Here is a 22,771-nt window from a genome sequence, read left to right as displayed (position 1 = left end):
AGTTGACCATAGAAATATAATAAAAGATGGAATATAATGAATAGAATCACATTCTGTTTCTATGACACACAATTAGCATGTTAATTAGAGAGCAGACCTAAACACAACTTATGTTTCAATAAATAAATAAATAAATGCATAAATAAATACAGGAATAAATAAATATATTGCTAACTCATCTCATCTTCAACCGCTTATGCGAGATCGGGTCGCAGGGGCAGCAGCTCAAGCAGGGGACCCCAAACTTCCCTTAAATAAATATATGCAGAAATAAATTCAGAAATAAACAAATAAGGAAATACATTTAAAAATTAATGCATGAATAAATGGCTCCTCCTACCGCATTAACATATGGACACAGAAATGCAGAAATAAGAAGAATGTAACAAAAGTGTTGAAATAAATCTAAAGCATTTATTTATTTATTTAGCCTTTTCTTTTTTCAAATGTATTTGTGCATTTATTTATGTATTTATTTATTTTTTGAGAGTTAAGTCATGTTTAGTCCTCCATAGTGTTACGCCTAAAACTGCATAAATAGTTTGGTAATATAGGACTTTTGGTATTTGGTAATTGGTAATATAGGACTAATTAGCAGACAAATATGAGAGTGGTATTGATCATCTTACCTTAAGTCGAATTAGCATGGGCCTGGGCTATTTCAACAACACGACTCTTGCTGTTGGCTTAGTCTGTTCAATCAGTGTTAAGTGGTCTTGATGCAATGATTGAAGACAGTTTGTAACTGAAAAGGCAAAATTCAAATTAGAGCTGTATCTGCATCCTCTCCCCATCATCCCGGTCCGGTTGTGCACGCGCATATGGCACGCAGTTTCAACATTTAGTAGCTAAACAGGATTTGAACTACAGATATCTGTAATTCAGTTCTTCCTACTCAAGAAGAACATTTCAGATGTCCACGTCATTCATACAAGTACAAATTACGTCACTTTCCCCGTTCATGTGTATTGAGCTTTCAGTTCTAGATATGCACAATTACATTTAGATGTACAGTATAGAATGAACACTCTGGACGTCTGTAATGTCGTTCTTACTAGTTAAATTACACTTGTACATGCCCGTAATGACATTTTTACTATTCTGAATGTATTTTTGATAATCCAATTTACATTATGGCGAAAGTGACGTCATTTGTCCTAGAAGGAATGACGTTGTTGTTATCTGAAATGTTTATTTTTGAATACCCAGAATATCCAGTCTAGCTGTTAAACGTTAAAACCTGGTCATACCCGCACGTCGGTCGGGTCGCTCCGGGGTGTTGGGTGTTGGGTGTTGGGGGCGGGGCCAGCGTACTGCTGCAGCTGTCCATGATTGTGTGGTGGGAGCCAGAGAGGGTCCGGGTACGTGCGAGATGCAGCCATAGTCACGCTCCACTGTCGTAACATCTCTAACCTGCTGGGATCGTCAGTGTTGCAGCGCATCAGAGCCGACTGAAAGGTGAGCCCTGAAGGTGCATTGCGATCATGTATTTGTCCTCGAGACACTGCCCCTTGCCCTTGAAAATTACTGCTGACGATCCATCCCTGGCTCGCATCAAGACCAGGCCAGGAAGCAAACCAACATGGATGCTGTGCGCTATAGCACGACTGCTGCTGCTGATGATGATGCTTGCACAGATTATTGCTGCTAGCATCGTACTCACAGTCTAATCCTTCTTATATACTATCTAAACCGGGTTGCGATGCGTATCAAAGCGGAAACACCCACTTGTCAGAACAGGCAGGTTTTATTTTTGGTTAGATTGTTGAAATAAGCTGTGCAGGGCTTCAAATAGACCAGTGCTATTCATTTGAGCCAAGATGTCACCCATTTGGAAGCAGCCATATCCTCAGGAATGGCCTCTTTTTTATGTCTTTCTTTCTTTCTTTTTTACTTGCAGCATCAGTTTGCTAAATCTGTTTGTCTTGCATCATGGTGTGTGGATGTCAGCTGCTGATTTACTTACAGCAGCAGAGGCAGAGGCGGGCAGTGGTCCTGCCAAGATGTCACAGTCACAGAACAGTCCTGTTGAAATGTAACTGGACAGTTAGGACATATGATAAATCCAGCATGTTGCCTTCATGGCTCTTTAATCCTTCCTCCTATATTTCCCTTGTAAAGGACCGTTGTATTGACATCACGGCCCAGCTGTTGCCTGCAGTCACACAGGCCTCGCTGTAGCTTTTTTTAAAAACAGATGCATATCATGATAAACAGGCTATCTTAACAAAGCAGGTCTGGTCATGACATGCAGCCCAATCATCAGTGCATTGAGTTTTTCTGTTTGTGTGCCCAGCCTGTGGACGTGAGGCATCATGGCTGAACATCAGAGGCAGCGATCTCTATCCACCGCCGGGGAGTCTCTCTACCTAGTGTTGGGAGTTGAGAAGGTGGCCACATCGGATGATATTAAGAGGTCTTACAGGTGAGGAATCCCTCTGTGACTTACCGCACACAACTGCCATAGCTGATGGCTGAGATTATATGCATTTTAAAATTTGATTGCCTTTTTGCCGCGGCTTTCTACACAGGAAACTGGCGTTGAAGTTCCACCCTGACAAGAATCCTGACAATCCAGAGGCGGCTGATAAGTTCAAAGAGATAAACAACGCTCATGCGATTCTGAATGACCCAACAAAGCGTAATATTTATGACAAATATGGTTCTCTGGGATTATATGTGGCCGAGCAGTTTGGAGAGGAGAATGTTAACACTTACTTTGTCCTTTCAAGCTGGTGGGCAAAGGTAAGACTGAGTGAAACGTTACTATTTGCTTTGTGACTTCATTCTTCTGGTTATAATTTTCAGATTTCTTGCTCACACATTGACTCTTCACTTCCTTCCCTGCAGGCTCTGTTTGTATTCTGCGGCCTGGCCACTGGCTGCTACTTCTGTTGCTGCCTATGTTGCTGCTGTAACTGCTGCTGTGGCAAATGTAAACCAAGGCCTCGAGAGGGCCAGGACCAGGAGTTTTATGTGTCCCCCGAGGACCTAGAGGCTCAGCTGCAATCTGATGAGAGAGGTGAGACTGCGTCACCTGTGTCATCACTCCCATTTTGAATTTTTTACTTCCTGATGCCGATTCTGAACTTGCCGATTGGCCGAAACAGAGCACCAGTCTGATACTACTGTGTTAAATTTTTATATATATATATATATATATATAAATATATATATATATATATATATATATTATTGTTTCTTAATAGCTGTATACCACTAACTCTAGCTTTTAATTATCTACTTTGACAGTCATAATTAAATAAAAACAATTCCTTTAACAAACTGTTAGTAAAATAAAAGAGTTAACAGTATAAAACACAAGTGGAACAGCAAATTAATTAAGTGTTGAAACGTCTCAAAACTAAAGCCTTCACAGTGTCCACATTTCCATTTAACTAGTAGGATTAGAAGTGTAAAATATTGCCAAAGTGCTGATATTTTGCTAACGTGAGCTCTGACTACACTCTCTGCTAACGGACCAAACTGGAAATGAATTCTTGTTCGCTCTAAAAACATTTGTTGCCAGTGGCAGCACAGTGCAACTTTATTAAGTATTAAAAAACTACTCTAATATGTTTCACACTTTGTGTTACATGGATTTCCCACATAGAAAGTTAAAATAATCTCAAAGATGGAGCTGGAAAGCACTTCCCCTGTTTCTCCCTCATTGAGGAATTTTGGATCTGGCCTCGCCCCGCCCCCCGCTGCTCGTGCCCACGCGTGCCCCGTTAACTTGAGATCTCTGGTAACTACGTGAAGCTTCTACAGGTGGTTTACAATAAGGCCCCAAGGTTTAAACTGACCTGTGCGAACGACTCATCAAAATCAGCTGTAGGCCTACATGTTTGAGCCAGCTTCAGACACGGTGCGGCACAGCCTCCTGGACTCACAGTATGCAGGTGCAACTCCTGGAGCCCCCCGGGTGGATGGACACGGAGCCCTTGCTGCCTGACAGCTAAGACTGCAGTGTTTTTCTCTCTGTACTGACAGTCCGCTCTGAGCTGGAGGGTTAGGGTTTCTTTGCCAGTGTTGTGTGGAAGTCATTCCCCCGTCGATTAGTGTTTCACATGTAAGACAGGGATTGGTTTATTTACTAGTGACGTACCAACTAAAGCTGCCCAGGATATGTTTGAATATCACATTTCAGAAGAGTGCACAGACATCTCCTCCTTCACTAGAGGAATGTGAAGACGCCTCTAGTGATGAACTGAGCTCAGATACAAGTCACTATAGTCAGTGTCAGACATTTTAGAGTAGAGAAACAGAAGAACTGTGGAATTACCATTTCCACGTCTGCCATGTGATGCCATTTGGCCCAAAAATATTTTTCCCATTCAATTACATGGCGAAAAAGACATCTGTAAATGCGTGGACATGTTTTTTGTGGAATTTCACAAAATCTGCTAAATTAGAGGTGTAAATATCAGGATTTGATTTATTCGATCTGATACAATTTTGAAAGTCTAGCAGAGCCGTAGGATTAAATAGTTTAATCCCCATTTAAGTTAGCCCGAGTCCCACACCTGAAGTAGTCTGCTCGGCCGGTAGAAATCTCTTTTGCGTCTGCTCATTGGGACCAACATTTTATGACGGAGGTGGTGCCAATCATTATCATTATACGTGGAAATGGATTTTTTTTGGCTTCATGCACAACTGAGCAGCTTTCATAACAGGGCTCCGCCTTGAACACTTTATTCAACCGTGGAAAAACGCTCTTTTTATCCGTGTGAAAGTCCTTTTTTAGACTTGTTGTTTCTGCACTAAATATATCATGTGGTATTGGATCTTTGAAAAGACCTAACCTGATCCAGCATTTTCACTTCCTGGTATCTGTATCTGAACAACCCTCGTTGTTAACAGGGGGAGGAGAGGAGGCTGAAAAAATGTTGTTTCTGTTTGTCAAGTAGAGGCTGGGGGTGACCCTATAATGCTGCAACCATCAGCAACAGAGACAACCCAGTTAACATCGGATGGGCACTACTCCTACCACACTGACACCGGCTTCAACTAACCCTCCGTTCCCCGTCGATCCTGGCCTGCGGTTCTGCCTGCTTCCCTGCTCCACCTCCGTGAGATCAAAGAAAGAGGCGGTCCATCTTTCCACTCCAGAAAGAGAGCCATGCAGGAGAGGAACTAGTAAGCATGGCCCATGAAAGGAACTAATGAAGTCACGTCCCTAACACCCTATCCCTGATTCATCCACAACTTCTGTCCCCCGGTACAAGAATAAAAGAGAAACGACTTAAGTTTCCTTTTTAGTTCTTCTTTTGTATTTCTTGGCCTTCTACCTGCACAGGTCGCCTACTACCCCCACTCTCCCCTCTCCCACATTTTGCATCATGGTGTAGCATGCACTGTTTATAAAACATGGTCTCTAAATTTTCTTTAATCCGTTGCAACATTTTTACTTTGCAAGATCCATAATGTAGGTGCATACGTATGTGCAATATGTCCAAATGAGTAGAGTTCACACAGGAGGACGAGGGTAAAGTTTACCAGAGATTTAATGCAGAAGAAAAGGAGAGCCGTGGCTCAGGGAGATGCTGGTTAGAGAGGCGCGTTTGTTTGCTGAGGTGATCAGTGCCATCATTAAACCTTCGAGAACAGAGTTGTCATATATTCGTGCAATCTTCACTTCTGATTCGCGGTCCAAGCTGTTTTAGTTGAAAAACGCCACCTGCTGTAGTCAGACCCACAGCACGTCTTTGTTCATCTGTGCTCCTCTCAGAGTTTTTAATGTGAATCATGAGGTTTGTTGAGGCACTTAGAGCTTTATTTACACACATTTTTCCTTTTTCATAAATGCCTGCTGATGAAACATGTTGGACTTGAGTTATTTATTAGTGTTGGTTTTCCATTCCAATGCCTCAGCTTTAATTCAGCTCGTCTTTACAGCATGGAGAGCACTTTCCTGTCTTTCCTGCAGCACTGAACAGGTTGTCATGACAGTTATTCTTCAAGGTAATTGTCACGTTGTTGTCATAATTTCTTGCATTACACATCTATTTAGGTTTCAGCAAAGGTGGATTATAGGGTCACGATTTTATGTTGATCCATTGTTTTTATTACTTCATTTTTGTTTTGTTTTTCATCGCATCAGCAGTTACATATTGACAAAAATGTTGACATTGGATTCAGAAACTAGAAGCTTTTAAAGGGATCTCGTACAAAAAAAGATTTAAACGATGTATTTTTTCATTATTTTCAATTTGTCTAAAGTTTGGTAAAGCTTATTGGAATAATATGATGGCTTGCTGCTCTTTTTTGTTTGTTTGTTTGTTTACACCAATACCAAATTCAATGTATTTCAGAGAAAATATGTTAATTTCATCTCATTATTGCAGTTAATTTTGTTAAGTTATTGCTGTATATGAAGCCAAGGAGCTCCAGGTAATCCAGCAGAGCTCTTACTAGGTAGAAATAACAGATCTCTATCAGCAGCTGTTCAGAGGGTGACATGTTTTTAAAAATAAATCTGCTGTCTTGAATATGTTACGTAGTTAATGTGATGTGGGGAAAAAAAACATGTTCCACCCTTTATAGTTGGGGAAATAAAGCTGACTACAGAACATCCACATTGGGGGAGGGTATTTTAGGTAGTGAAGAATATGATTTCACTCTTGTTTTTGGTCCTTGTGTTTTGAACTGAAGTCTGATGACATTTTGTCCGATGCTGTGATCGTTTATCATTGTTGACTTTTTTGAATCCATGTAGAGTAAAGAAGCTCGTCAGGCATATCATCTGTGAGCTCAGTGCTACAGGCAGCTCCAAGTCCAATTTTTCATACTACTGAATTTGCATATATTGCCACACAATTTGCCATAAATTGCCATGAACGTCTTTGCCACTTTTGTCAGTTTCATAAATGCTAATAATGTGTTTCAGTGGTTTACAATTGGTGAGCTCCTGTTGCCCACCCTCTGCTATTAACAGTATGGATGTTGACCTCCGTGGCCCTCGTATGATGTTTCCTGTAACCCTTGATGAAACATAAATGTTCCTGTCATGGCTTTTTCATTGAAACACTGAAAAATGCTACTGTAAATGTTCTAAGTTGAATGCACTGTGTGTTTAAAAAATATATAATGGATCAATGATCAGGAAAAGACAACATAGTATATACAGTGTAACTATAGTGAAATGGTTATATGATGCATTTTTTTGAAATTTATTTATTTCCTACTTGATGATGGCTATGATTTTAACTGGCATGGTGTTGTAATGTGACCATTAAATCTTAGAAAGGGATGGTTTAATGGTTAAGGTCGCTTGTACATACACTTGGCCCATATAAAGTATAAACCTTAACATTTATGTTGTAGCATGGTAATTGTGTGTCTGGAAGAAAACAAGTGGATCATTGATCTGATTTGCTGTTGTTGAATAAACGTTCCTGAACATTTTGACTTGTGACCCTCAGTTTGTATAGAGTTATGAAGGCTACGAGGACTTTTGGTGAACACTAGAACACAACAGTATACTATAAGCTGATAGATAGAGTAATTTATTAATCTGGTGGGAAACTTTACTGTTACAGTTACTATTAAAGATAGTATTAAGAGTATTAAAGATAACAAAGCAAAATAAACTACCATATCAACAATATACAATACTTGTAAGCATTAACTTTAATAAAAGTGGGATAATATTTACTGTACAAAGGCTGCATGTGTGGCTAAATGCGTATTACACCGTTAGATGTGGTGCAGCACATCGGTGGCAGAAATTATGGAGCCTAATGAGGAATGTTAGTATTTATAGATTTAATACATTACTGGTGTAAATGTGGCACTAAAAAATCTATTCATGTTACATCGATTTATAATATGTTTTGGCAAAACAACCTTTTTATTAATCTTTTTATTGCATGATCGAAAAGGTATACATCATATTCGAGATAATACACGTTATATAGAATATAAACATCCGAGCGAGTGACATCAATAACAAACAAATACAATTAAAATAAATAAAATAATAGACAAAACTAAATAATAATAAAAAAGTAAAATATAACAATAAATAAAGTAAAATTAAATAAAGATCAGTCAAAAAATACATGCGGTCAGGAAATTAGGTACATAGATATTCATACAATTTTAATTTTAAAATACTTTACATATTTTTTTTAGAGTTTTGGCAGAACAACTGAAAACACACTAATAAAGTAAATCAGCCAAATGTGAATTCCTAATAATAAATCCTCTTTCTAAATGTCCATGATTGATTGATTGATTGATTGATTGATGAAGCCCTTTATTCGTCACTAGTCACAAGTACCAGCGAAATTGCGGCGCACCTGTCCAAACATACATGTACATACAATGTGACAGAGGGGTAGACAGGACAGGAGGCAGGGATTGGATTGAGTTACAATCCAATCCCTGGAAAGTTACAGCATAACATGAGGAGAGGGAGGAGAGAAAAAAAAAGGCAACCCCCAGATTGTACTCCAGAGGGAGTGCAGTGTGGGAACAGGAAAAAAAACACCTCAGCAACAAGCACATAATCACTCTTACAACAGAAAAACTCAAGACTAGCAACAGGGAGGGGGTGAGGGTGGGGAGTGTAACCCAGGGTAGACAGCAGCCACCCGGTCCTGCAGCCATATTCGGCGCTGGTCACGGACCCGTCTGTCTCACTGGGGGGGGGGGTACAAAGCTGCAGAGACGTGGGAGAGGGGGAGGAGGGTGGATGCATATCTGTATAAATGTATAATGTCACTGTATGTGTGAGCCTGGGTCGTCACCCCGCCCGGCGTCACAACCTTTGCTGCTGTTGTTGATCTCACACATGTTGAGACTCACACCCACCGCAGGGTTGTGGCACGTTCTGCCAGCAGATGGAGACAAGTGTTTTCCTCTTACCAACGTACTGTGGGATTATTGTGCTGATTATAAAAGAGAATCGGCGCGGTAAACTCAATTTAACTCTGTTTGACTCCTCGCATCTGTAAACCCAGCTGCTGTCTTGCTGCGTGTTGTTAAGTCTATAGATGTCAGATGAGATTCTTAAACAAAAAACAACCTGCATGTTGTTTTTATCTGCATGGATGTAATGGTGGAAAGTAACTTAGTACATGTATTTACTGTACTTAAGCCAGCTTTACACTATTTCTGTTTTATGTTACTTTATACTTCTACTCCAAAACAATTTCAGCAGGAAATATTATTATTTTTGGTTGTCTGACAGATTCCCTTACTAGTTACTTTTCAGATTCAAATTTGAAATAGGAAACGTATGATTAGTTTATAAAATGCAATGCATTATGAAAGATTACAGTGTTCTGTATATGAAAATATACATCTGCTTACTTAACACATTAAAAAGTAATGATCCAATCAAATAATCATCATGTAAGGCAGGGGACATTTTGCCAAATTAGAATACTAAAAATACTTTTACTTTTGAAATTTAAAGTACATTGCATTACTACTACATCTATACTTTATCTATATAAAAATATATCTAATTTATTCAGATCATTGATAAAAAAAAGTTCAACTAATAAATTATAAATATACAATGGATGAAGCAGTATATACCATGGTTACATAAACTCCATATTTAGCATCTGCTAATATAATATACAGTATATTATTCTAAAACGGGCCATTTTGCATGATAAGTAGTTGTACTTTTGGTGCTTTATTTATATTTTCTACTGAAGTAAGATTATTTTATTTTACTTTACAAACAATCCTTTAAATGTACAACATTACAGACATACTCAACATACAGAAACAGAAAGGCAGGGGTCTGACTTTTAGTAGAAATTGAATTAAATTAGGATAAATAAAATGCAGTAATACACATTCATATATAAGATAAAAATACACCATTCTTTATTAAATAAGAGTAAAGTGGAGCAAAGTGGAGAGTTCATCTTAGTGTTTCTAAGTTTGAGAGACTTAATATAGTTTTTAAACTTACATAAGAAAGCAGTGAAGTCAGGGATAGCTACTTTACATGTATGCAAGTAAAATGTAAAAGTTTACAATGAATTCAGTGTTAAATTTCTTATGTTCAAAATAAAAGTTAACATTTTTACACTCTGATATAATAATTCATTTTACATCATTTGTGACATTTAAGTCCAACTAGTAATTGAATGTTTACAATTATGAAATTAATGTTTCAAAGATTCTGGCTCAATATTGCAAAGAGTAAATTTGCTTTGAATATCTAAGAATTTGGAATATATAAATATATATAAAGGTCGATGTTTACTTCCTTAATCGTATTGTTAATGCAGAGTTTATAAAGTGACTTAAGTCAGATTTCCATGCAGGATTGTGCATTTTTACACCGCGGTATTGTGCAGCATCACACATGATGTAAACAGGTAAACATCAACATCAGTCCAGTGAAAGCCTCAGTGATCCCGGCTGTTCCTGCGGCTGTTCCTGCGGCTGTGCCTCCTCCACCCGCTGCTGCTGCTGCTGCTCCCTGAGTAGAGCTGATTGGACGGTGACAGCGCGCGGCTGCAAAGTTAGCTGTTGAGCTAAACTAGTCACAACACTCCGGAGCCGACAGTGAGGCAGCGATGAACCGACCCGGTAAGAGACTGTCTCACATTTGTTTTTTTGCGGTACAGTAAAATTTAGTTTTCATAGAGTTCTCGGTTAGTTTTATTCGGCTAGCTCCGCGAGCAACAAGTGCCGTTGGCTGTTAGCTTCAGTTGGCTTCAGTTAGCTTCAGTTGGCTTCAGTTGGCTTCAGTTAGCTTCAGTTAGCTACAGTTAGCTTCAGTTAGCTTCAGTTAGCCGGAGTGGAGCTCAGCACCAAGGACAGCTCCGACTGTGTTTACCCTGTTATATAATATTAATCTGTTTCTGCTATAACTACCGCTGCTTTAAAACTATTTCACAAAGTACACTGGAACAAATGTCTGAACAATATGAGTTTTGTGAACTGCAATAGAACAGAATAGAAATACTTTATTGATCCCAAGCTGGGTAATTGCAGAAATGGTTATTGGCTTTTGCCTCATGTTGGTCATTTTGTGTTTTTAAGTCTTTTCATTTTATTTCTATTGGTATTTATTTTTTTTGCTTGCTCATTTTACGGTGTAGGTGTTATTTTAACAATTTTATCATGCGAAGCACGTTGTGACTTTATCCGTAAATGGTGCTATATCAAATAAACGTATTATTATTATTATATCTGTGTCGTTGTGCTGTTGTATTGTATATTATATTTATTTGATTGTTTTTAGACTGATATGTAAGTTAAATTGAATATCTTATATTCAGGTTATTTGATATTTTCTCCATGCCTTTTAGGAAGGTTTCGGATTGACTACTTTATTTATAATCTGCTCTAAAAATGCAAATATATATTCATATTAATATTTATTCACCCACACCCTGTAATGTGGCTAATGGTTATTTTCGTTATTGATTAATCTTCTGATTATTTTCTCTATTAAAAGTGAAAAATGCCCATGTCAGTTCCTTGAAAGGTAATGGTGAGATCTTTAAGTGTTTTATTTTGTCAGTCCAAAACCCAAAAAGAAACACAGTTTAATATGATATAAAACAGTGAAAAGCATGAAATCTCCATATATAAGAAGCTGAAATAGAATTTCTCTTTTCAAATTATAGAAATAGTTGCTGATAATTGTTCTGTCCATCGCTTTGTTGATTAATCGTTGCAGCTCTACACTGTAATCTAAGGGTCTTATATATATTATTGATATATCTATCTAATAGTTTGTATCTACTTCATATTTATCCGCTCATGCTTCTTTGTAAGGTTTTGGTGTGGCTTCATCATCCATGAACTTCTCCACAAGGATACCAGAAAATGGATGCTCAGCCTCAGATCTCACAGAGGAGGACATAGAACATCTACAGATTGAACTTGCAAAGGTGATGCAGCTCTTTTTGGGCTCTTAATCACAAACAGTAAATATGTTTAGCAGCTTCTGCTCGCTCTCGTCTCACTACTGATTTAACTGTGTTGTGTTTTTCTAGATGGAGGATGAAATTCAGACCTTGCGGCAGGTGCTTTTGGCCAGAGAAAAATATGCAGCAGACATCAGGAGGCAGCTGGGTATGAGCCCTCTCAGTAACTTCAAACAGAACTTGTCTAAAGGCTGGCAAGATGTCCAGACCTCAGCCCCGTAAGTGCACCAGCATCCTCACAAACATTGTTTAGACTGCTATTTTCATTGTAAGGAAAGGTGTGTTGAATGGTTTAAAACTCCACTACATACTTCCTAAAGTCTAACCTGGTTTAACACACCCATCCTCTCCTCTGGCAGAACATTTGCCACGCATTGTCTTAGTGTGGTGGTTACATAACCATGGAAAACCCTCTAATGACTGTCATGCTCTCTGTCTTAAATCCGGGTTATAATCTCCCAACTCGTGCATGTGCTGCTCTTATTTCAGATATCTCACAGCCTCTGCCACTTTGGATGACATCAGCCACTCCAGCATGTGAGTGTGGGTCTTCATATTTACATCATATCCTTAAAAAAACAACATTTGTACTGAAGCGTATGGTGCAGGGATTCCCCGGTGGTTTGTCCTGTTCTCACATGTTAAAGAGGATTCTCTTTTAAGAAACAAGTGATGGGATTTTCCAAGTCAAATTGGATCGGTGTCCTCTTAATAGCCTTACAGCCGGACTTAGCACGAGGAGCAGTTGTATTAAGGGAGCAGGCTTCTGCGGCCACATGGACCCTAGCCACTGACGTATATTTGCCTGTTGTTAGGGGTTTTAATTTATGTTGTGACTGTGTGTGAACTCATACCTTTGTGCTCTCTGTGTACTTGAAGTGTCACGTGTGTGTTGACAATGCTGGGACTGCTGACTTCTACTTCTTCTTTCTTCCTGTAGATATATGAGGACACGGGAGGGCCTCTCTCATGCAGGCCAGGTGACATCGTCTGCACTGTCCAATATAGGAGTGACCGTCACCAGGAGACTGGCGGACATGAGGTACCTTCAGGATTGGCCTGGCTCCTGTCTCCTAGTTTCTGTCAAGAAAAGATTTTATCATTTTCCATTGGTATTTGTTGATTAGCCAGTCATAACAAAACCAAAATGAGCAAAACCAAAATGAGCAGTAGAAATCGTCTTGTGATTAGGGCTGTCCCAAATGCAACTGTTTGATCTTCAGTATAAATTCACACTGAATGTTTGGATATTTGTTTGTTATTTCTATGAGCAACTTGAATCGGGAAGGAGCCAGCTCTGCGTGCATTGCTAGTGTTTCTCTTCGTTAAATCACCTAAATACAAAACCAGTATGCTACACCACCACATAGACCTGTACACGCTTCAGACTGCTCGGTTATAACGCGACTCGGCCAGACATTTCTCTATGCTCGGCTGAGAAAGACGGCACAGCACTGCCTTTTTTTAAGTGGACTTAATAGATTAGCAGGTGGTGGACTTCCTTTGCTCAGAAAACCATGTTGAATTCCAGCCTTCATGCACGTTTTTTAGGCCTAACATTATTGAAAATTAACAGCTATTGGTAGCAAAGACAACATGTAAGACTGCTGAGCCAAGAGAGAAGCGACCGTTAATGACAGCAAATCGCAGTAAAGACTCTCGCACTGAGCTGAAATGGAAACACTGCGCTCCAAAACACGCGTCTTTTGGTTTTCTAAAGGCATTATTTTTATGGATTCTGTTATTTGACTGTTTTAAAATATGTAAAAAACTATTTCAGAATCCCGAAATAGAAAACCAAATATCCTACCCAAGGAATGAATATCTATATTTATAAAACAGTTGGCTCAAATTAAGCAATCTGATTGGTTGTTAGCCGTGTTTAAGTTCCCGTATAACACAGCTTTGACGTCCAATTCCTTGTCACAATTCTCACTTCACTTTCATCGTTTTAAACAGTGTAGGGACTTAAACCTAAACTTGCAGAAGATTTCAACATGTTTATAAATTGATTGGTTATCCTTATTTCTAACAACGCTCTCTGTTATTGTAAATGTCAATCAGCTGTGCGAGTGTGTCCCTGACGCGGTGGTGACAGAGTAGTAGCTAAATCTGTAGCTAAATATGTCCATAGCAAAAACAATTTTTTTCAGCCGATATCTTAGTTACGTATAACAGGATTAAGTTAGCAAAGCAGTTTGGGTTTTATGTGCAGCATTTATTCAGTTTGAGAAACTTCCCAATGTCTACAAGCTAACGTTAGCTTGTGTTGACTGATGACTCAATGGTCAGAAGAAACGATCTCTGTTGCTTTAATCTGTCCATGAAAAAAATATTTTCAGTAGATATCTTAGTTACAACACGATTGAGCTAGCAAAGCAGTTTGGTGTTTATATGGGTAACTACGTTACTACGCTAACGCTAGGCTACGCACAGTTAAGCTAACAGGGCAGCAACAGGCTTAGTTAAATCAAAACAGTACGTTCCATAGTAAGGGCCTATTTCTTTGTAAGAACAATGGATGATTTACGCCCCTTAGCCATGATATAATCGCAACATACCACAGCCTGTCGTGAGCTATTGCTTCAATAATAGTCAAGTATTCGATGCAGCCCTACTTTAGATCATAATAGCAACAAAAACACCAAACTCTGCATGTTAATACTCTGGAAAACAACAAGTAGACAACATTTCAGATGAGTGTTTTAAGTTCAGTTTGAAGGTCTCCTCTGCTGTTTTTTGTTTAGCGAGTAAACAACTGTAATCCAATCACACTAATACATCTGGACATCAGCAACAGTAGCTGATAAGTCTGCTGTTGTCATCAGTGCGGAAACAGAAGCTGGTGTGACGTTATCTGTGTCTGTTTTTATCTCAACAGAGCTCTGCCTCTCCCCGGCCCACCACGGTAAGACTGAACTGAGCTCTTTGTTTGTTTGTTTGTTTGTTTGTGTGTGCGTGTGCATCCGTGCGTGTGTTACAATGAAGTGACTTTTCATTTTCATCCTTGTATGGAGGAAATACTCAGATCTTTCACAAAGTTAAAGCAGCAATACTTCAGTGTGAAGTCCTGCATTCAATGTACTTTAGTGAATTATTAACATCAAAATACACCACACAAGTACCAAAATTAAAAGTGCTCATTATGCAGATTATATGTAATAATAATTATTTTTATTATTAGTGATGCATTAATCACTTCAATGATGCATCTGGGAAGACGGAGATATGTTTTTACTACCTTTTATACTGCAATGTAAAAGAGCTAAGTGGTAATAATATATATGTATATGTATATATATACATATATATGTATATATTTATATATGTTTGTATATATAATCATTTATTGTTTTTCAATGGAATCGTATATGGAGATATTGTGATACACATTTACGTTATCTAAATTGATAATAACAAGCACATACTAACTCAAGGTTTTCAGAAAATCTAATTTGAAAAATCGAGTTTGTATTTTCTTAAAGTTGTATACCATAAGAACTGAAAACCTTATTTATAGCGGCCTCTTTGGTGGTAAGATGTAATTGCAGGCGAAGCTGTTCTTTCAGAGCCTCCATCTTGTCACGTTCACGGTCACTATAGTTGCGTTTCCACTATGGTCGACTACCCGGAATGACGCTGGTTTATCTCGGCCCATGTTGGTTTGCTCTGCTCCTTCCATCTTGGCGTCTCTTCCTTCTTCTGGGTGCTACGTCACCTCCGGAGTCTCGTAAATCCCTCTCGGGCCTTTTTTTGTTATGGAAACCCGGCGCGTGAACGGCCATTTGAGAGGGCGTGCCGTGATTCTTTCTGAGCGGCACTCTATAGGGCTAGTGGAAACACAACTGTGTGCTGACTATGATTTTTTTAATTTTTTTATGTTTTGCTCTTTTGTAAACTTTATTGAAACACATTCACCTCTCTACTTCCAGTGTAACACTTATATGTTAGACTCTTAAATCCATACACACACGTGTTCCTATTACACTTCCGCCCTTACTATAAGCCTGACTCAGAAGTTGGAAGTTCCAGATTTCTGATTACAAGTGAACTCAGCATAACCGCAACACCGCAACACCGGCAGCGTCACTAACATGGCGGTTTATTTACGTCCAGCCCACGAATGTCGCCACAGACACAGATATTGAAACACTCTGCGAAAAGGAACGTATAAGTGCTTTCATTAGTGGGTCACATGATCAGTCACCATTGTTTTAACTCACTCTTTGATAGATTTTGACTTAAAAGACAAATAAATAGATGAAAATCTTATGGACTACTACTTTAATAGAATTAAAAACAAAACTCTATTTTTCATTAGTTACCTATTTAATTCACAAAGATGTACAAAAATTGTCTGTACCATGTCGTTGTTTCATAAAGATTATTTATATATTTATTTAATTACCAGAAAACATTTTACATTGGGATACATACTGTTCTCAAGATATAAAATGATCGATATAGATGCTGCCCAGCCCTTTGTTAAATTCTTTCTATGTACATACATAGCATTTAAGGCATATTATAAAGTTTTTATGTTTTCTGATTCTGATTAATGATGAATGATGTCACTTATGACGTTCAAACTCTCTCCTCTGCCTCTCCAATGTGACTCCAGCAGCCTGAGCCACACCATGAGTGTGCCGACTATGAGGTAAAACATCACTGCGGTTCCTGGATTTGCTTCGTGGCTGCACACAAACGGAGTTCAGTTAGTTACTCAAAGCAGCAGAGATAATATGCTCCTTGTTATTTGTCTCCACATTTGTCCACAGACATTCCTCCACTTTCAAATCGTTTGAGGAATTGGTCGGAAATGTGAAGGTGAGTTTGTCGAAACAGCGGCTGTTGTTTTATTATTATTATTATTTATTGAGTGTTGATCAGTCCTTTCCTGTCTGAATCACACAGGACAAGGTGAGTGGCGGTCTGACAAATAACGGAGACACCGCTGGCTTTGAAAGAAGATCCTCACGCACATGAAATGGACCCTTCTGACTGTTACAAATAATTATTTTCATACCTTATAAAGTTATAAAGAAATGTCCTTTTGCTCCTTTGTGTGAATGTGTCCACTGTTATTTCTGACTGTTGTATTGAAACGATATGACTTATAGATTCAATTTGAGATGGAAAGTTATTTTAAACTTGTAAAATAGTATTTAAATATGTGAATATGTAATACTTCTGCATGTTGATAAATGCAATTTAAGTTGTGTGAGGGCAGTAAACCTGTCCTCTGAAATAACCAGAATTACTTGTGCATTCATTGACATTAATTGTGGCTTTTACAAAACAGAATCACAAGAAGTATTTTTGTACTTTCAGATTTTTCAATTAAAGTCAATTGAATGGTGTGATGTCTTTTGTCCTTCATGGTCAAGTTAAGTTAATTTAATTTACTGATATTGGTGTTAAAGAAAGTCTGTTGCCTTATGCTATATTATGCTATATTAAGCCTTTGGGTGGCGCTAGAGGCTAAATGTTGTAACAGTGTTATTTAGGATATGGAAACTATGAAAGTGTCCCTCCTTACTCCTGCCCTCAGTACACTTTTATGGAAATCTAAAGCTGATACTCCAAGAAGAAAATTGCCTGAGAAGAGAGAAGATAAAATAAACTCTATTGTCCTAAAGGATATTTGTCATGGGCTCAAAGTGCCGAGTGCAGCTGCACATAAACAACATACACAGTGTGAGGACCAACAGTACAACTGTCAACACAACAACGCAGTAGGGTCGAGAGTCTGATACTGCACCTACTCCTAAAGAAACAAAGACCTGTAAGGCACATGAGAAGAAAAAAAAGGTACAAATGATAATGCTGCATAAAAATATTACATTTGAACCTATCAAAATTAAATACTAAGAACACGTCTCCTCAGCCTTATGAGGAACTGTAACTTTGATACAACGTCATATGTACATTTCTGACATCTGATTGTAGGCACATGCGTGACTTAGCGCAGTGGCATTATTGACATTACTCATACAAATGTTGAAATGTTGACGTGTTAAAGTGAAGGTCGTGAAAAATAACAGCACAACCGGAGAAACAGAAAAACCATAGTTCCCTGACCGGGAATCGAACCCGGGCCGCGGCGGTGAGAGCGCCGAATCCTAACCACTAGACCACCAGGGAGCTGCATTGACTTTGAAGCGTATCAAATTTTAAAACAATCACATAACATATAGGGGGAAAACGGTGAGTGGAGTTTTAATTAAAATAATATTAGAACATGGTTATCTGTCCTTCAACAGATCAATAAATAAATGCATAAATACATACTTAAGTCTATGGATGAATGGAATAAATAAATATATGTAAGTGAACTAAAATGTATAATAAATGTAAAGCATTTATTTATTTATTGACATTATTAATGCATTTGTTTATTTATTATTTTATTTCAGCATTAAACTATTTGAGCATTTATTCTTTTTGTATTCATTTATTTAAGCATTTATTTATTTCTGTATTCATTTATGCACTGATATATTTATTCCTTTATTTATTTCTTTATTTCCGCATGTATGTATTGTGACCTCAGTCATGTTGTTGATTCCTCCATAACTCAGCGGGTTAATTAAAGCCTCTGCAGAGCCTCAGGTTGTCTGATGTCACTGAGTCCAGTCCTTACACCAAACAGGACAACGGCACGTTCTCCTCGAGCTGCCTCAGTCCCCGCCCCTCCCCGTGCCACAGCAGCACGCGGCGGGGCCAGTTCCTATAAAGGCCGGCCGGTCGCTGTCAGCGGAGTCAGTGACAGACAGCAGCCGCAGCAGCGTACTGACCGACAGAGGTCAACACTGAGAGGTCATCCACAAATGGGCCATCGTAACAACTAGCGACTCTTCTTCTTCACGCCATCCGCACCTCACAACCGCATCAGCAACCTCATCCTCAAGGTAGGTCAACAATACTTAAAGCTCTTACTATGATATGTTGTATCCCACCTGTCTTCATCACAGAACACAAAGGCAGTGTTGTAGAGTGTGCGTGTACTGTTATTTAGGGGTGACACCTGCCTGTTGCATCCACCAGTGTCCTTTTTTAAAAACTTGTTTGTCATTAACTTCTCTGAAAGGCCGCACATGCATTTCACGCACAGATGCTGGTAAAAGTGCCCCCTGGCTCTTGTATAGTGTTGTGTTTATCCAGGCTGTGAAGAGCAGACATTGTTTGTGTCTGCTCCTTGAAATCGCCAAAGCCATCTGCTGCTCACCTGTTAATCTTTACAGCCTTCAGCTGGTTCTCAGGCTGTTCACATAATGCTACTCTTGTTTGTTGAAATATGAAATACATACACAAATGAATCAATTTATTCTGGCTTATTTTCTAACATTCAACACATGTTGCTGCACTCTGAATACACCCTGAGACGGTTTATTTTAGGCTGGAAACATGTGTCATTTCCTGGCTGAACACTTGGACAGCTTTGACGCCTGCCAGCAACACAAACAAACAGGCCCTCTGTCGCAAGAGCACTGGCACACTTCTTTTTTTTTTGTGCCTGGATCTTCCATGATCACGCAGCCAGCTCGTGCACTAACCAAGCTCATCTGGACAGACTGGTTATTTGAGTCGTGAGGGAACCAGATTCGAGCGAGCAGCTGCTTCTGCTCTGTCACTCGGCTGCAGTGACGGCCTGTTGACAGGAATGAAGCCCACAGGTCACGAATGCTTCCCTGAAACGGGACCTGACTGACCTGGTTATTCTGTGAATGCTGTCAACGCACACGTGTTTCAACCACGTCTCCATAACTCCAGGCTGTGTCTCTGTAATGGAGCGTTTAGTGCTCTTTAACAACAAGACAACAATATGCACACAAATTCAGGAAATATAAAGTGAAATGGAAGCGAATGCATCAATTTCCTCATTAAATTCCAGGCGTATATTGATGTGCACCACCTGTTCTCCTCTTGTGTCTCCTCCAGGTTTCCATTTTTCATCTTTGAGCGGTTTTCCACCGAAGGTCGGAGAAAAAATGGCAGCAATTCCATCAAGTGGCTCCCTCATCGCCACTCATGATTACTATAGGAGTAAGTCAGACGTGGCCTCTATATGCATTTATATTGTATGCATTTCAGGGAATATCGAGATCTTTGTTTGTCTTCTTTCTGCATCTGATTGCAGTAGTTTTATTCTCCCTGTGTGGACGGCTGTTTTTTCTTTATCTAAGTGTCTTTATCTCTTTATTCCAGGACGCCTCGGGTCCAACTCCAGCAACAGCTCCTGTGGCAGTGCCGAGTACACGGGAGAGGTCATTCCACACCACCCAGGTATGAAATTATAAGAACAACACAATGTTCAGTGTTTAAAGTCTCCCTGCACCAAACTGAGCTCCGGTCTAAAAATTAATCATGTTTTTTTTTTTTTTGCAGGACTTCCCAGGCAAGATTCTGGCCACTGGTGGACTTCATTTTTCTTTGCGAAACAGAACCAGCCTGGCGCGCAGAACGGATCTGAAACTCAAAAGTGAGTAATATGTGAACGCATTTAAATGAATGAGGTGCAGCTGGTTCTGTGGGGTAAAAGTAGGTTTTTGTTTAAAACTAAAGAAGAAACTTGAGAAAAGGAGAGAAATACAAGAGAATAGAAAGATAACAAAAGAACATTTGTGAATAAATAAACCAACAAAATATTTGACCACTTTAACGTGTCTGAAAACTTGCTTGTGCTCCAGGAACAGAACCTACACAGTGGCCAACGGTCAGGTGACCTGCATCGCCAGGGAGATGGTTTTAAACCGACAACTCAGTGAAAGCAGTGACAACGGAAAGTCTGAAACATCAAATCCACCGCCTCCACCTGCGTCCTCCTAGACTCCACCCTCTGCCTCCCCCTCACCTCCCCCCTCACCCTCAACTTGCCGTCCCGTCACTGGAGATGGAGATGATGATGGTGTTTGTTCACTTTAGTCTGTGCTTTTTCCTTTTTGCCTATGTATAGTTCATTTTTTAAGACCAACAGTAAAAAAAAAAAAACTCAAGTATGTAAAAAGTTTTTTTCATTGTATTCTTCTTGTGACTTTGCATTGTTAATAATAAATGAATGAATAAAATGCTTTCAAAACAGCAACCTCCAATGTGTTTTTTGATAATAATAATATATATATATATATATATATATATATATATATATATATATATATATATATATATATATATATATATATATATATATAATATATGATATATATATATATATATATATATATATATATATATATATATATAATATATGATATATATATATATTAATATAATAATATATGTCATTATTATACTAAACCTCAAATCTTCAGTACTGGTGTCACCTCTCTGCGGGTCACTCACACAGCAGAGCAGCTGTTTTATAACTCTGTCAGGGAACATGATGCAGCCTGTACTTACCAAACTAATCTGTTTAGCTCGGATATGATTAGCAACGATTAATGCAGGTGTTCAAGCGGTTTATATAACACCACACCTTTAAGCCTGAATGTAGGTCAACAGCTTCTGGAAAAGTACAGGCTGATTGTTTTTATTTAACAATTACATTGAAACACATGCTGTTTCTATACTGTCGGTTCTTCAAATGTATAAATTCATCAAACACAGAAGCAGAGAACACATTTAAAATAACTGCACGGCATGAAAATAAAGCAGTCCCACCTGCTGCTGTTGCATCATTTATTGTTTCAAAAGACAGTTTTTAAAACGCCTCAGCACATTGTTGTAAAATATTCAGTCTGTTGATGTTAAAACGCTGTAAGGAGAATGCTCCCTGCAATGCTCTGTTTGTATTCAGACACAGAGGGAGATTGTTTGTATGCTGACGATTCAACTCTCTATCTATCTATCTATCTATCTGTCTGTCTGTCTATCTATCTGTCTGTCTGTCTGTCTGTCTGTCTGTCTGTCTGTCTGTCTGTCTGTCTATCTATCTATCTATCTATCTATCTATCTATCTATCTATCTATCTGTCTGTCTGTCTGTCTGTCTGTCTGTCTGTCTGTCTGTCTGTCTGTCTGTCTATCTGTCTGTCTATCTATCTATCTATCTATCTATCTATCTATCTATCTATCTGTCTGTCTGTCTGTCTGTCTGTCTGTCTGTCTGTCTGTCTGTCTGTCTATCTATCTATCTATCTATCTATCTATCTATCTATCTATCTATCTATCTATCTATCTATCTATCTATCTATCTATCTATCTATCTATCTATCTATCTATCTATCTATCTGTCTGTCTGTCTGTCTATCCATCTATCTGGCACATATACACGGGCAAAATCCACTATTTAGGAGCTGATTAAGATAATTGAGTTCATTAAGTCAGTGGTGGAATTGAAATAATAAAAAAATAATAAAGAAGAAATTGAAAATATTGTATTTGAATCAAACTGTCACACATTTGCTAATTCCAGATTCTGAAATGTGACGATTTGATATTTAATTTGATATATGATGGTTCAAATTTTTGGACTAACCACTGTTCTGAAAGTAAAATATAACAGCAAACAATCTTGAGTAACCAAATATTAATGTAGCAGGACAAAGCCAAGGCCACACACCCCTTATAAAACCAATCTCTTGTGAACTTTTCATACGATTTATTATCAATTTGGACCTTTAAAATATTCTAATTACTGTGAAGACATGCGCTGCTGCTAACTGTTAGACGGATCGATAACTACACTGGCTCCCTGAATTGATTTTTCCGTGAAGTAATAGGAACATTTTGAAATGTGCACACTGACAACTAAGAATAGACTGATCAGAGTCTGCGTGGCTACAGTCTGTCCAAAGATAATCTCTCCGTTCAAATGAGAAAGTCAAATAGTTTCCCTGTATGTGGAGCATTTAGAGCAAC

At 38.6% G+C, this 22,771-nt stretch overlaps 3 protein-coding genes across 4 annotated transcripts; all 3 read left to right on the top strand.

The window, feature by feature from the left end:
• Positions 1-1,341: 1,341 nt before the first annotated feature.
• Positions 1,342-7,208, top strand: dnajc5aa (DnaJ (Hsp40) homolog, subfamily C, member 5aa). 2 transcript variants are annotated; one of them, XM_083919805.1, is made up of 5 exons: positions 1,342-1,458; positions 2,297-2,425; positions 2,532-2,745; positions 2,851-3,022; positions 4,911-7,208. In XM_083919805.1, the coding sequence occupies exons 2-5, from the start codon at positions 2,316-2,318 to the stop codon at positions 5,012-5,014; spliced, it is 600 nt and encodes a 199-aa protein (XP_083775931.1). In that variant the 5' UTR covers positions 1,342-1,458; positions 2,297-2,315; the 3' UTR covers positions 5,015-7,208. The 2 variants fall into 2 exon arrangements, with proteins under 2 accessions (XP_083775931.1, XP_083775930.1); XM_083919804.1 differs by having other exon boundaries at positions 4,908-7,208.
• A 3,342-nt stretch (positions 7,209-10,550) lies between these two features.
• LOC310951996 (tumor protein D54-like) lies at positions 10,551-16,898 on the top strand (the record flags this gene model as incomplete). Its single annotated transcript, XM_083920483.1, has 9 exons — positions 10,551-10,563; positions 11,761-11,876; positions 11,982-12,130; positions 12,402-12,449; positions 12,853-12,954; positions 14,794-14,820; positions 16,534-16,569; positions 16,691-16,739; positions 16,827-16,898. The coding sequence occupies 9 exons, from the start codon at positions 10,551-10,553 to the stop codon at positions 16,896-16,898; spliced, it is 612 nt and encodes a 203-aa protein (XP_083776609.1).
• A 1,766-nt stretch (positions 16,899-18,664) lies between these two features.
• On the top strand, positions 18,665-20,993 carry ppdpfa (pancreatic progenitor cell differentiation and proliferation factor a). The gene is made up of 5 exons (XM_083919290.1): positions 18,665-18,823; positions 19,854-19,958; positions 20,121-20,198; positions 20,301-20,394; positions 20,603-20,993. The coding sequence occupies exons 2-5, from the start codon at positions 19,904-19,906 to the stop codon at positions 20,739-20,741; spliced, it is 366 nt and encodes a 121-aa protein (XP_083775416.1). The 5' UTR covers positions 18,665-18,823; positions 19,854-19,903; the 3' UTR covers positions 20,742-20,993.
• Positions 20,994-22,771: the final 1,778 nt, after the last annotated feature.

This window comes from Echiichthys vipera (genome assembly GCF_963691815.1).
Source record: "Echiichthys vipera genome assembly, chromosome: 9".
Taxonomy (NCBI): Eukaryota; Metazoa; Chordata; class Actinopteri; order Perciformes; family Trachinidae; genus Echiichthys; species Echiichthys vipera.
This window is presented reverse-complemented; position numbering and strand designations above follow the sequence as displayed.